This window comes from Apaloderma vittatum, unplaced genomic scaffold, assembly GCF_000703405.1.
Source record: "Apaloderma vittatum isolate BGI_N311 unplaced genomic scaffold, ASM70340v1 scaffold18961, whole genome shotgun sequence".
Lineage (NCBI taxonomy): Eukaryota > Metazoa > Chordata > Aves > Trogoniformes > Trogonidae > Apaloderma > Apaloderma vittatum.
Genome location: NW_009698878.1, coordinates 1 through 13,482, shown reverse-complemented (window position 1 = coordinate 13,482; position 13,482 = coordinate 1). Strand labels below are relative to the sequence as shown.

General features: G+C 39.0%; 1 protein-coding gene across 1 annotated transcript in view; it reads right to left on the bottom strand.

Annotated features, from left to right (window-relative positions):
* SLAIN2 (SLAIN motif family, member 2) overlaps positions 1-4,307 on the bottom strand; it is a 24,180-nt gene extending 19,873 nt beyond the window's left edge. Inside the window, exon 1 of the mRNA XM_009878191.1 lies at positions 4,163-4,307. Within this exon, the coding sequence (XP_009876493.1) occupies positions 4,163-4,169 (7 nt within the window). The 5' untranslated portion in view covers positions 4,170-4,307. The remainder of the gene's footprint in view (positions 1-4,162) is intronic.
* Between the last annotated feature and the right edge of the window lie 9,175 nt (positions 4,308-13,482).

Sequence of the window (13,482 nt, the reverse complement as noted above, 5' to 3'; positions counted from 1 at the left end):
GGATGCACTGCCCAGGGCAGTGGTGGAGTCACCGTCCCTGGAGGTGTTTAAGGAGGGGCTGGATGTGGCACTTAGTGCCGTGGTCTAGCTCGTGTGATGGTGGTGTTGAGTCACAGGCTGGACTTGATGATCTTGGAGGTCTTTTCCAGCTTCAATAACTCTATGAAACTAAACTCTAAGGCATGGCAGTATGAAAGCATGCTTACTTATTATAAACTGAAAAAAACAGCCCTGGCAAATGTATGACAATACACACTCAGGAGGTTCTTAAAAAGAGAGTGAAAAGACAGAGGATAGAAAGTTTATACTCCAGCTTTCACTGTAACTCTTTAGCGATATGCACCAATTTCAGCAATTAGTGAATTCAACAACTTCTAGCAAGTATTCTTGAGGTACCTCTAGTTTATTTTGAGAGTGTGAGAAGGAAAATCTCCGTCTTACTACAAGCTCAGTTAACAAAATCAGTAAGCACGAGCCAGTTGTATTCTGGTTAACTCTGGTAAGACAACTCCTTCGATAGGTTCTTCTGACATTCACATAGGAAACCCAAAGCACCTATTCCAACTGCATCTTCTCATGCCACAAAAAAAACCAAACAAACCCAAAACACACACTTAAATGTTTCATCTCTTGCTCAAAATGACAGTAAAAAAGCCCTAAAATTTTTTATTTCATATTTATTACACAGACAAGTATTTTACAAAACAATTGTACTACTGTATAACCTTCAAAACAGGCTCTTTGTACGTATCCATAATGATACAAAATATTTGATCATGTACAGATTTCTTTAGATGAAAGCAAGCATACTTCTGTCATATATAAAAAAAAATATGCTCTCGTATATGATGATGGTACAGCAGCTTTCATTCTAGTGAATGCAAACTTCTACGTTCCTCAGCACTGTATTTTTCCCTAGAAAAAAAGGTGGATTCAAACCATTTTTCTAGCCTAGAATTCCTAATGTCTTTCCTACAGGGATTTCTGTAACTTAGGAAGACATTACTATTTTTACAACAGGTAGGGATATGGTCTTTATTAGGAGTGTCAGACAACATCAGTATGACAGGCAATTCATTTTAACATTAAAGTGATGCTCTATTAGATGAAACATTAGCTTACAAAAGAGTACATATTAGCTTTCAGAACACCAGAGGGGAGGGTTAGTGATCCACATTTTTATTTTAATATAAATTGTCTTTTCAAACATTCAGAAACAGGATGCAGCATACAATTTCTTTTAGTCAGCATCTATTTAAATTGGTTTTGAAGCTCTCTTTTGCTCTAGAAAACAGGAATAGAAATAGTTGAGTGCAGAAAATTCACACTTAAGTGGTTCAGAAGATCTGTTTTATCAATGAGATGCAATTTTTCCAAATGCCAGAGATCAGGTATTCACTTTTGTTACAGTCAAGTGACAAATTTATTCTAGCATTCCCCATAGTAATTCAAAATAATCACTATCAAAGTCTATCACTGAGCCCAAAGTTAGCTAAGTAACAGTTGGTTTTGAACAAGCTCAATGCTTAACTGACAAGTCAAACTCAGCGTGGAAAACATGACAGTTTTTACACCTACAGCCACACAATTCTCCCACCAGCTATACTGATCATGTGTTTGATTTCAAGTATTTAAATAAAAAGAGGGCCTCAGTAAGAACTGCAATACAGTCAGTTACTCTTCTAATTCTGTGCAACTGTGCCTTAAGAAGGCATCTCTTCCAGTAATTCTTCTGCCTAGTATTTCCCTGTTCCTGCTGTTGCCTTCTGATATCCTCCACCTCTATACAATTTTAGACCACCACGTGGCAGTCTAAAAGCGCTCTTGCGCTTTTCACCTGAGACTTGAGGCATGGCTAAGAAAGATCTTTGCGCCAGAATACACCTACGGTTCCCTCTAGCCTGAACATGCTTCCAACACTGAGCAGGACTTGCTCTCCAATTTTAAGCCTGGACTAACCAGCGAAAAGCCACCGTGTGTCCTGTGTTCTCAGGAACTGCCCACAGTAGCGTGGAGCTGAAAGATGCTCTTCCCTCCTTCACTACCACACAGTGGAAAAGATTCTAAGGATGCAACTGCGACTACGAAACAGCAAAAAGATACTAGATTAGAAAAACCTGACAACAGGAACTGACAAAGAGACAATACTTAAGGTAAAAGCAACATCGACAAAGGTTCAGGAGAGAAAGTAACACTAGTATGAAAAGCCTTACTCAGAGACTGGGACCAAAATTGATAAACTGAACCAGTACCTAGTAATAGGTATTAAATGGGTTCTTGAGGTACAAGTGCTATGTAAAATACAAGTCACAAAATATTCCACATGTTGTGAGGTAGGAAACACACGGTTACAAGGCCTTCTCCAGTGGAGCTTCCTGCTACCCTGTAAGTAAGCTGCTTGCTCTAAAGGACAATTTTCTTTTTGTATTACAAATTCATTTTTCCATGCAAAATGCTCCAACCACCAGGATCAGCACCCGTATACTGCTAATATTTTCCCCTGTCAGTACTACAGATGAACTGAATTATTCTTGCAAGTACCACTGCCAGAGACAAATTCTCAAGTCTATGGGAGAAAAACAAACAAACAAACAAACAAAAAAACCCAAATCAAGCAGCCTAGACATCATTTGAATGATCAAACTTTCAAGTTTGTCCATTTCACAGGGAAGCTTCCTGCCACTCCTCTTCAACTACGATGGATTTTTTTTTTAAGATACCATAAGAGTCACAGAATTTGTTGTACTTTTGGAAGATGTCTATTCAGCTCTGAAAAGAAGTTAAACCGTGAACAGAATTTGTTCACGCTTAACCTAACTGCTACCAAGTCCTAAATACTTGGTAGCATTCAAATTCCTAAACTTGCATCCTCATTCATAAATCCCCATGATCTGGATACTTTTCATTGTTTAGCATTTCCATCTTTGCCTGTAGCAAGCTATACATCATGTTAACTGTTCAGGAAAATTTTTAATAGACATTAGTCAAGGCAGCATACACAAAGTGCAAGAAATAGGGGAAGATCAAAGGTGATTCACATTGAAGGCATTTTCACCATTATGCCCACGATTTTTATAAGAGATGCACTTTTCATGTGATCTACCAACGTTTTCAAATTTTATTAAGAACAGTTTTAGTACAAATTAGAATAAAAATTGAATCGCTCCAGGAAAGAGTCCAAAGAGGAGGGAAAAAAGCTACAGTTGAATAAACTCAGTACAAAGTTTATGTATAACCATGTAAAGGAGCTGGTAGTTTGGAACATTCATGGAACTGTATGTTCACCTATTCTTAGCTCAAGTCCAGCTATTCTGCTAATTCCTGAAGATAACAGTTTAAAAATAGATAGATCACACACAGCACACAACTGCAAAAAGATGGAAATATAGGGAGAGAACAGATATTAATAGCAAACAAGAAAGTTATGTCTCGGCATTGCTTTTTTAAAAAAAAAAAATAGGCCTTAACAGAGAAATTAAAGCAAGAAACCAGATGGACAGAGAATGCTAATGAGTCCTTCCGTGGTTTGTCGCTGATTTGACACCAAAAAGGCTGGGAATAAAAGGGTGGAGAATGTAGGTTTTCACATTCAGCCCTCACAGGGCCAAACACTCAGTCCTTCTCCAGTTTTGAATATCACCAACAAATTTCTATCAAGGAAGAATCATGAACTCTGTGGGATTTTTTTATGTGCAACAAGATCTTAAGTAATTGGGGATGAGAGGCAAATCAGTATTACCTCCCTAAAGTATTCAAGAGCTTTACCCTCCATGTCCCTAAAGGAAAGAGAAGTTCCACATTAATATATTGACAAGCACCTAATAACAAGAGTTTAACAGAGGCTTCTACTATAAAACAAGACAAGAAAAAATCTCCAAGTTAGTGACATTGTTTCTTCCTGAAAACTTTTGACCAAATTGTAACTATGCAGGTAGCATAAAACTCTGAAATCATGATTCATGGTCTACTGGTTCCTTCCATTTTATTCACATAGTCCAAAAATGAGTGGAGTGAATCACTGTTTGCAAACCATAATGAAAACTTCAGACAGAAGTAACTGCTGGATGTCACCCTCTTCTCTCACAATTGCCTACCAGCTAATTCTGACTCTGTTTCAGAATAAATATGTACAACCCAGTGGTGCTGGTGTGCAGGAACTCACCCGACATTGTCTGTTCCAGCCTGTGGATCAGCGACTTCTTAGCACATTCAACGTCAGGACTTGGGTAATCCAAAACCTGCCTGCACCAAACCAATGGACTGACACATTTCTGCACTGGAGTCAGTTTCTTCTTTGGGGACGTATATAACCTGAAAAAGAGAGAGAAAAACAACAACAACTAAACAAAAATTACGAACACAGACAAAATAATATCTGGAATGTAAAAAAATACCATATATGCTATTTTTATACTCTACCTACAGTAAAATCCCAAAATATAAAGAAAGCACAAGTTTTACCTTTAAGTTAACTATTCTGGATACGGTCGAATACTGGTAAAGTACAGCTACCCAAGGACTTCTGGCAAGAAGTGATGGCTATATTGCTACACTGGGATAGACTGATTTACGTTAGGTATACGGACAACTTCGCTATGTCACCTAAACATATAAATTGGGCTTAATGTTTTAAATTTAAGTAACATCCACCTTAAAGGAGAAAAAAAAAGCACTATGAAATATGCAACTGTTGTCTTCTTAAACACAAATATGGAGCAAGTGACAGGCATCTTAACAGCCAAGGAGCAGAGCTAAGCTGCACAGAACACATCTAGTTCAGTAGTGCTGAACAATAAGCATTTTATTTTTACTTACAATTTGTATCCTAGCACCTGATCCTTCAGTTTCCTTTGAACACAGAACAAAGGGACTATCTCTGTCCTAAGGGGTATACAGCCAAGCATTAAAGACAAGGCACAAGAGATAATGGACATAGGAGAGTAGAGAGAGAAACAATGAGATCATTTTGTTCTGCAGGAAATGCTGAGGCCTTTGCCCATCAGCATCTCCATTCATTTATTTAACATCAACACTCTGTGACTGAAGAAAGCATTCCAGTCTAAAGGCTCTAGAAATTTAACTGGAAAATTTCTTCTCCCTCAAGCAGATTAAAGGAAAAGTTGTAACCAATCACACACTCAAAATAGGGGTACTGAAGTCTTATCTTTGGACTAGAATCAAACTTGGAAATGCACTTCAGCAGAAGCCAACCAGGAACTGCAAGATGTACAGCTCTAAATAGAGCTTACGCATATGCAGAAACGGTTAAATGAGTGTTTCTTCTAGGGGTAATGACAGACTTCATGCTCCAAGTGAAAGTGGCTGTATGCCACACAGTGTAACTTAGGAACATTTGACAGCCTAAGCAGCCATGCTCCCATACAAAACAGACAGCAATTCTTGTTTCCTTTATGCCAAAGGCATCGGCAACAATGTAGAGTTATTTCTCACAGCCCTGTTATGAGATTATTTGCCTTGTAATTCTAGAACTTGAACTCACTCTGTTTCAGAAACAGCTTTAAACAATTATTATTTTTTTTAATTACTACCCTTAAGGTCACTTCTTAGAAGGAAAAAAAAAAAAAAAAGAGAAAAAAGAGCTTCCAAAGAAGCATGCTTATAAACCCACCATGAGTATCTCATCCAAAACACCGATCACTTTATTGAGAGCATGCTCAGAAACACTTCTCCCACATAAACACACTGGCATTTGAAAGCTGCATTTGCAAATGCAGGAGAGAGGACTTTTACTAGCTGCCAAGTTTTCAAAAAAAATGAAGCTGTCTGTAACAATGCAAATAGCCACTGCCACATACTACATAGTCCATGTGACTGACACTCTGGCCAGTGCCATGCTGGCCATTAAAATTGATTTTGTATAAATTCTTACACACAGCCCACATGAAAAGCTAAGAGGCCACCACATATTTATAGCCCTGAAGATCGTTGGAAAGCACAAGAATGGCTCAATTTTTAGACAATCACACAAATTACTGCACTTTCTGCAATTATCTGCACACAGTTAAAAGTAACATTTAGCATTTACTAGCTCTCTAGCACTCTGATTTTACTGTCTTTTCGGCATTTATTTGCACATACTCTTTTCTGTCCTAAGGTATGTTTACACAATACAGAAGTGTCAAAGGCAACAAAGCCAACTTTTGTGCTGGCCATGCTAGACTTGCTTCTAGCTCTCTGGCTAGCTGACATGCCACGCTGTGTTTGAGAAGTTCCCCGCACATTTGAAGTGTTTACAGCAACACCCACTATAACATGCAAGGAACTAAAGCATGTGCGCTCTTTTGAAAGACATACGAAAGGGATACCTTCAACAAACCTGCAACACTAATCAAAACAGCACATGGTATCTTAAGCTCCAACCCATTCTTTTCTGCAATTTCCAATTGTTGCATTTGTTTTGCTAGTGGTTTATTTACTGAAGCAATCCAGGCTCATGCACCTCCATATTTTCCACCTTCCTTTCTAACTGGATATATTGCAGATTCTCACACTTCTTTTCAGTCAACTTTTTTTCCTTCTGCAGCCTGTTCCAAACCTTACTTTCAAGAAAAGACAGAAATTTAAAACCATAAGCATTTCACGCAACTCTGCTACCTCATGACAAATATATGTGTATCGATGATCAATGCAGTAACGCAACAGCTCTTCCAGGACAGTTTCTTGCACACCATGCAATTACGAAGTCTCATTATTATAAAGCAGTAATCTTAATTTCCCATCTGAAAAAGAATCAGCAGTTTTGAAACTGACTTAATTCTACTTGCTTTGCCTAATTTGGTTTAAAAAAAAAGTAAGACCAAAGGCAAGGCTACAAATCAGAGCGATGCTTTTACTGCTTCTTAGTCTCTTCCCAAAAGCAGGAAGGGAAAAAGAACAGAAAGCAAAGCACAAAGCATGTACAAGTAACTTCATAAAGCTAAGTGATCTCCTTTGTCAAACTACTGTTTGGCTCTAAAGACATAGGTCCTCCTCAGCTGAAGAGCTTTCCAGGCGAGATTCATTCCTATTTGCACCTGTCAATGCGTTCTACAGCAATACAACAGCACTGATTGGCAGCACAGCAGCTTCAGGACTGAAGATTACCGGTGTGACTTCATACATCTTTAAACACTACTAAATCACTTTCTCAAAACAGGAAGCTGAAACCAACACGGAAGCTGACAGCTTAGTTACCACCCCTACTACAAACCTTAACACACCAGAAATCTACGTGCCAGTTTCTCCACAAGAGATTAAAGACTCTACGATTCAGTGACACAAGGTCAAGTACAAGAAAGCAGTATATAAAAAGCAGCTCCAGGAGCTTTGACCTATTTTGAAACGGCATTAAGAAGCCCAGACACTATGATTCTGCTGCACACAGGAATACTCCCCTCCTTCAGCTGTCACCAGTCAGCTGTGCCACAGCAGCACCGAACTGAAGCTCCAAGCAGCCAGGGGGTCTACAGAATAGTTCCAGGAAGACGCAGCAGAAAAAGGGCAGAGCTTTTGCAGAAAGACTGCTGTCATCACAAGCTCAAACGACACCGTCAGCCAAATGGGGCAAGCTGTAGCACGTTGCGCTGGGACATGACTGAGTCGGAAAAGGCTTTGAAGAAAGAGAGCGCGATGCTGAGGTAGGAATGGAATATCTGCATGGGGATTGCCTCACCTGAGGAACAGCTCCTAGTGGATTAAAATACAAGAGGTGAGCTGCCACAGGCAGAAAAGCAGAAGCCAAGGTTCTAGTCTTCTTGTACCTCTGCTGCTCAGCACAAGAGTGAGGGCAAAAACAAGCAGATGAATATGAAGTCACGGATCTGAATTAGAAAGAAGATGGCAAGTGGAAGGAACCTGAGTTAGAGGTCATTTATTTTAGTTACATTAAGTGAAAACTGGCAGATACAATAGAGGCGATGAAACAAGAGAGCAGACAAAACACATGGCAGGCAAAAGCAGGACCAAGAAAGCAACCTGAAGAGGTGAAGAAAAGAAATAAATCCAAAAGACAGATTGGTAACAAATTCCTCTAAAATACAGACTGTATTACAAGACAGTCTTAGAAATGGACAATTTAGAACACAACAGTGTCAGTCTAAACTCTTTTAGATCAATTTAAGATTTTCAGGAGATTGTATTTGAAGCAATTTAAGTTAAAGATGAATTTTGAATAAAGAGCTACAAGTAAAGATCTGAAGATAATGTCTGGTTGTAAATTAGAAAAAGACAACAAAAAACAACAATCCAAAGACTAAGTGATATCCCTGCACATATCTGGATCACACATTTCCTCTTTCCTCCTCCCCCACCCCTGCAAAGTTCCTATCCTGCAGTTGTAACTGAGACACATTGCTCAGCCTATAATTACTAATTTGTTGGTGTACTTAAATGAAAGCCTCTAATTCCAAGAGATGAGTTACAGCAAAACTCCCAAGTCTCTCAAAATACAAATACTACAAAAATGCTTGGGTAATCTCATTAAAACTTCACATTAAAGCAGCATGTCTTAACTACGCACTGCGTTTTTCAAGTAGAAATGGGAGGATTCAGAGAGTTTGCAAAGTGCAAGTGGGAACACAATCATCTTCCTGCCACCAGCAATTAAAGATAGTTAACTGCCCTCTGGTTAGTTGCTGGAAATTATAGACATTATTCATTTCCTCATCTCAGAAGAACATGTTGCTCTCAAAGGGATGTTGTAGAATGTGAAAAGGGACCTTTAAAAACTTGGAAGACTCCTGTAACACCATCACGTGGCTTCTGTGGAACTGTCAAACAAACTCTACAACTGTCGACTGTTTGAGAAGCTTTTCAGACAGAATTTGTTAGAGCACATATGCCCTTAGCATGGTACCGTGGATAGTTACATGGAATAGAGAAAAGCTGAGGACTTCTCTGTGTTAAATGTGTTCCAAAATACAAGTCTGCTTAATTACTAGACTTGAAAGTTCTACCAACACCTACAAAAAGTAAAAATGTGAATGAATCATGCCTAAACAGGATATCATGATGAAGTAAATTTCAGGAATACCATTAAGATAATAAAGGAAAATCGTACTGAAGCTTTGATAATATCAAGCATGTTTAAAAGCCAGAAATATAATATAGTAAGTTAGAAATGGAAAAAAGTTCTTCCTGCGGTCCTCAAACATCTGCTTCACAGCAAACAGATACCTCAAAGACAATGGTCAAATGGATTATTTGATGCTACACCAGTTGTTTCATTTGACAAACTGGTAACTTCTCTAATCCTCTGTTCTTCAACATGCTGCTTTTTAAATTATCCTCCTAGTTTGAGAAGCCACAATCTGAAATCCGTTAAAAACAAAACCAAACTTTAAATCAGATTGACATTTCATCTGCCACAAAATGAAAAGCATCAATTTCTCTTTTACTTAGGTCACAGGGCAAAAATTGATCAGAACCTCCTCAGTTTCCAAGAGGCCTAAACCACATGAATCCAATGCCATTTTAGCAGCTGAAGACTAAATGCTGCAATGTAATTTCAGCAATGGGAGTTCATTCAGGTGCAGCTCTAACCTAAAACATTCACCCTACACTTTACTAGCTCACCATGGCAAACTCTAGGGTTCCAAACCATAAAGTTAGTGTTCAAAGGACATTAAGTAATATGAGCTACAAGGCAGCCATTACAAATGACGATCATGTTTTCATCCTCTATATCTCAAAACAGCCCCTGAGCCAACTAACCTGAATGGATGACCAGAACAGAAACACAGACTATTGAAAATAGGTGTCAATTTAACAGAAATAGCTGCGGAGTAAGAACACATATAATAGTAAAAGTACTCACTTTCCGTTTTAACTAAACAGGACATCAAACCAATATGAGGTCTTCAGTAACACTAAAAGTATCACTTTGAACTGTTAATATAAACAACCCACCAGTAATTTCATTTAAACACCCAGTAGTTGCCTTTTGTTTGTAAACGAAGTCAGCCAGCTGTTAGTTATTTCAGCCTCACCAAGGAGACTTTAGATTGCAGTGACATGGAAACACTGATAAGCAGTAAGCTGGCTTTTATAGCGCTATCATTTGAAGAGGATACAATTGTGCTGGAGTTTGCTGAGCAATTATATGTACAAAACCAATACGCTGCAAGCTCTATACTCTTTTATGCATATACTGCACATAAATTTTGAAGAAAAAGCACTATGTATTTTCCTCACATTTAAAAGAAAGCTCCTTAGAAAGTTCAAGTAAGTGACTGTGCAACAAGTTACCGCAAAGCAAGTTACAGTGGATTCACAAGACGTTAACTGATCTGCAGTAATTGCCCACGTGTGCACACTTATCCTGCAATAAACTCACAACAGCTCACTTTTTACAAGAAGCAGAGCAAGCCACCTTGCGAACCGTCACCAAGTTGCCTGTGCTTCACATCCACACCCAACCTTACCCAGCAGGTCAGGCAAGGAGCCATATGCCTTGTCCTGCCTCTCTGAAGATTTCTCTGCTCTGGTCCCCACTCCTGCCCTTGTCTTTGTTAATTAATTACCAAAAAGAGAATTGTTCAGATTGAAATAAAAAAAATTTTGATCCAATCTGGTTCAAGAACAGCTAAATAGGAACACCCAGAGAATAGATTACCAAGGTCACTGGTAACTCCTTGAGCAAGTAATTAGCAGGCCTAAAGCAGTCTCCACGGGCTTAGGTGCAGCTTAGTACTGCGTGCGCGTACAAATGGGCCTATTTGCAACCTTCAGTGTCCTACTAGGAAGAGAGTTTCAGATTATTATAGGGCCAAGAAACTCAATCTAAATTCTCTGAAGTATTTTTAGTAATTTACCGTAAGATTTGAAGATTGTCTCCTGGGCTAAAACACTTCAAAAACTAAAATATACCTGTATGGAACTAACCACAGCAAAGAAAAATAAACAAGGAAAAATATAAAAAGTCCTAAAATTCACTGTAACAGTTTCAATAATTAATGGCTGCTACTAAAGCAGTAATATTGAAGTTCTCCTCACTTGCTAGTAATTTAGCTCAGTTCTACAATCTCCATTTTTCACTTTACAGTTCTGCCCTGTGTAGATTTATCTAGAAGTATTTAACTCTTTAAAACCTAAAAAATGAGCTGAATTCCAAAATGTAGATTTAAAAAAAAACAACCAACAACAAAAAATCACATTCCAGTATCAATTTCAGTCATAGTATCAACTGCTTCATCCTAAATTCATAGCCAAACCTCACAGGTACTAATCTCATGTGACTATTAGATGCAAAATAATGTAATCTCAGCAGTGAAGAAAACTATTTCTCCTGCCATTACAAGGCTTGCAGACAATTTTGTAATAAGGTATACAAATACACAAACTGAGAAAACGTTTGTGTTGCACAAAGGTGAGAGAATAGAAGTTGCCAGCACCCTTCATCACCTATTGTCTCCCACAGCAAAGTCCTCCTGAAAGCAAAGACAAATCTAAGCTCCTCCATGCAGACAATCAAAAGAGGCAAGATGAATCATTTTCGTTATGTGCAAACCGTGATTTAAATTCAGTTTGTTTCCACGTCAGGTTTTCTCAGCTGGTAAGTGGTCTTTTGATTTCTAGAGTGGTATAATCCCACAGTTTAAACAGGATTTTGGGTTAAGCAGTAGTGATCCAAATCCATCTGAACCTGAAAGAGTTCACATGAGGTTTGAATTTTGAGTACATTCACCCATTTCAGTTGATTCAATTACTTGCTGAGTGACCTTGCATAACCGAGGCCTTAAGAGTGGGATCTTTATGGAACAGTTCAAGAGAAATCCACTTACTCACATTGTTTCTCCTATTTTCACAGGCTTGTTTCCTTTTCATTGCTCCACTAGGCCTCTGAAAATCTCCAACTTCATTTAGAGCAGTAACCTCCAATTCATCAAATGCACAAACACAAAGTCATCCTACCTTCACAAGAAGAAAAATGGTTTTAGAGTACTAAGTGCCTCAACAGCTCAGAGTTCAGTGACTCCAGGAGTTTGAGGTCCATTTTTATAGAGGAAAAAAAAATCTAGCCAACCTACATTTATCATTAAGTGTATGTTAAACTACAGCATAAAAAGACAAAGGTGTTTTTTTAATTACACAGGCACATTTCTTGATATGTACAACAAGAAGTAAATTCTGACAACTGCTCTTTTCTAAGTGCATGCTTCTGTGTCTTGAAGCATCATCTCGTGTCTGAGATTGAAAATTAGCACTATAGTTGCTAAAATATTAGGAAAGGAATGAAGACCTATAATAGACTGCGCTCAAGTTTTGTGTCTTTTCAGAACGAGAACTTGCACAGAAACATGACTGAAGCCACAATAAAAGGCAGCGTAAGTAATGTGCCAAACACCTGACACAAGGAAGAGCTGTGCTTAAAGAACTATGTCATCTACCCGCAAGTGTCCAGAACTGCACAAACAAAAACATCCATGCAGGCTGTCGCCATATGCTCTGCTGTGACATTAACCTTCACTGAAGTGATGCATTATATTGCACTGCCTGATGCATGGGTTAGTATATAAAATAGTAACACCTATCGTCGCTAGAATTCATGATGTTCACAAGCGTGGCCATCCCGCTCCAAACTTGCTGTGCAAATTTAGGATATTCTATTTCCCTCACATGCTGTAAAGCAGCAGACCACAAGGCATAAGCTGAGAAATAGGAGTAGCTTCCTTGCACAGACTCATCATCTGGAAGACGACGCCTTGCATTAATTTAGTAAGCTCATGCTGGATGAGAATAAACTTATGCCCTCATACTCCTCCTGTGGATCGGGCTGGTCGTCAGGCAAATGATTCTCCCAGGAAGCACACAGTCTCCTCCCTGAGCATCTAAAACCCTGCTCAGGAATAGAATCATTCCAGCATTTCTAAAGGTGTTTCTAACTCTGAAACACATTTTTGTTTGTTTGTTTTTTAGATCTGTCTGCTTGTTCACTCCCAAAGACATTTTGGTGGAACCTACAACCAGTTCTGACCCAAGTCAGGCTGCTTTTATTACACTTTTCCTTCAGGTACAGGCTTCCCTCACGTTCCTCTGTTGACACTGTGCTCCTGCAGCTGTAACGCTGGTCCTCAACTAGCATCACAGGAAACTTTAAAAAGACAGGTGGAGAACAGCATGGCGTTAGAGAGCAAACCTCCTCAATTCTCAGTAGAATCTCATCCACGAGGGGAACAGCCACCTGCAGCTGTTTGTGCTGGAGCAGCTGGGTAAGCAATCGATTTAAAAAGAGAGCAACCACCTAAGGTAAACCGTGGTCCTATATCACTAGCAATAAATGAAAACACCCAAGGACAACAGACTTATACGATGATGGAGTGCCTTACATTTGGAGCCTTCACGGCTGAGAAAAATCAAAGCTTAAAAGAAAGTGTGCTTGATGCACATCTGAAGACACATAACAGTACCTGCGGGCTAAGCCAGCGCTACGCCAGAAACCTTCCACGAGTTCCTCAACGTCTCTGCACCTCCTGAACTTGTGAG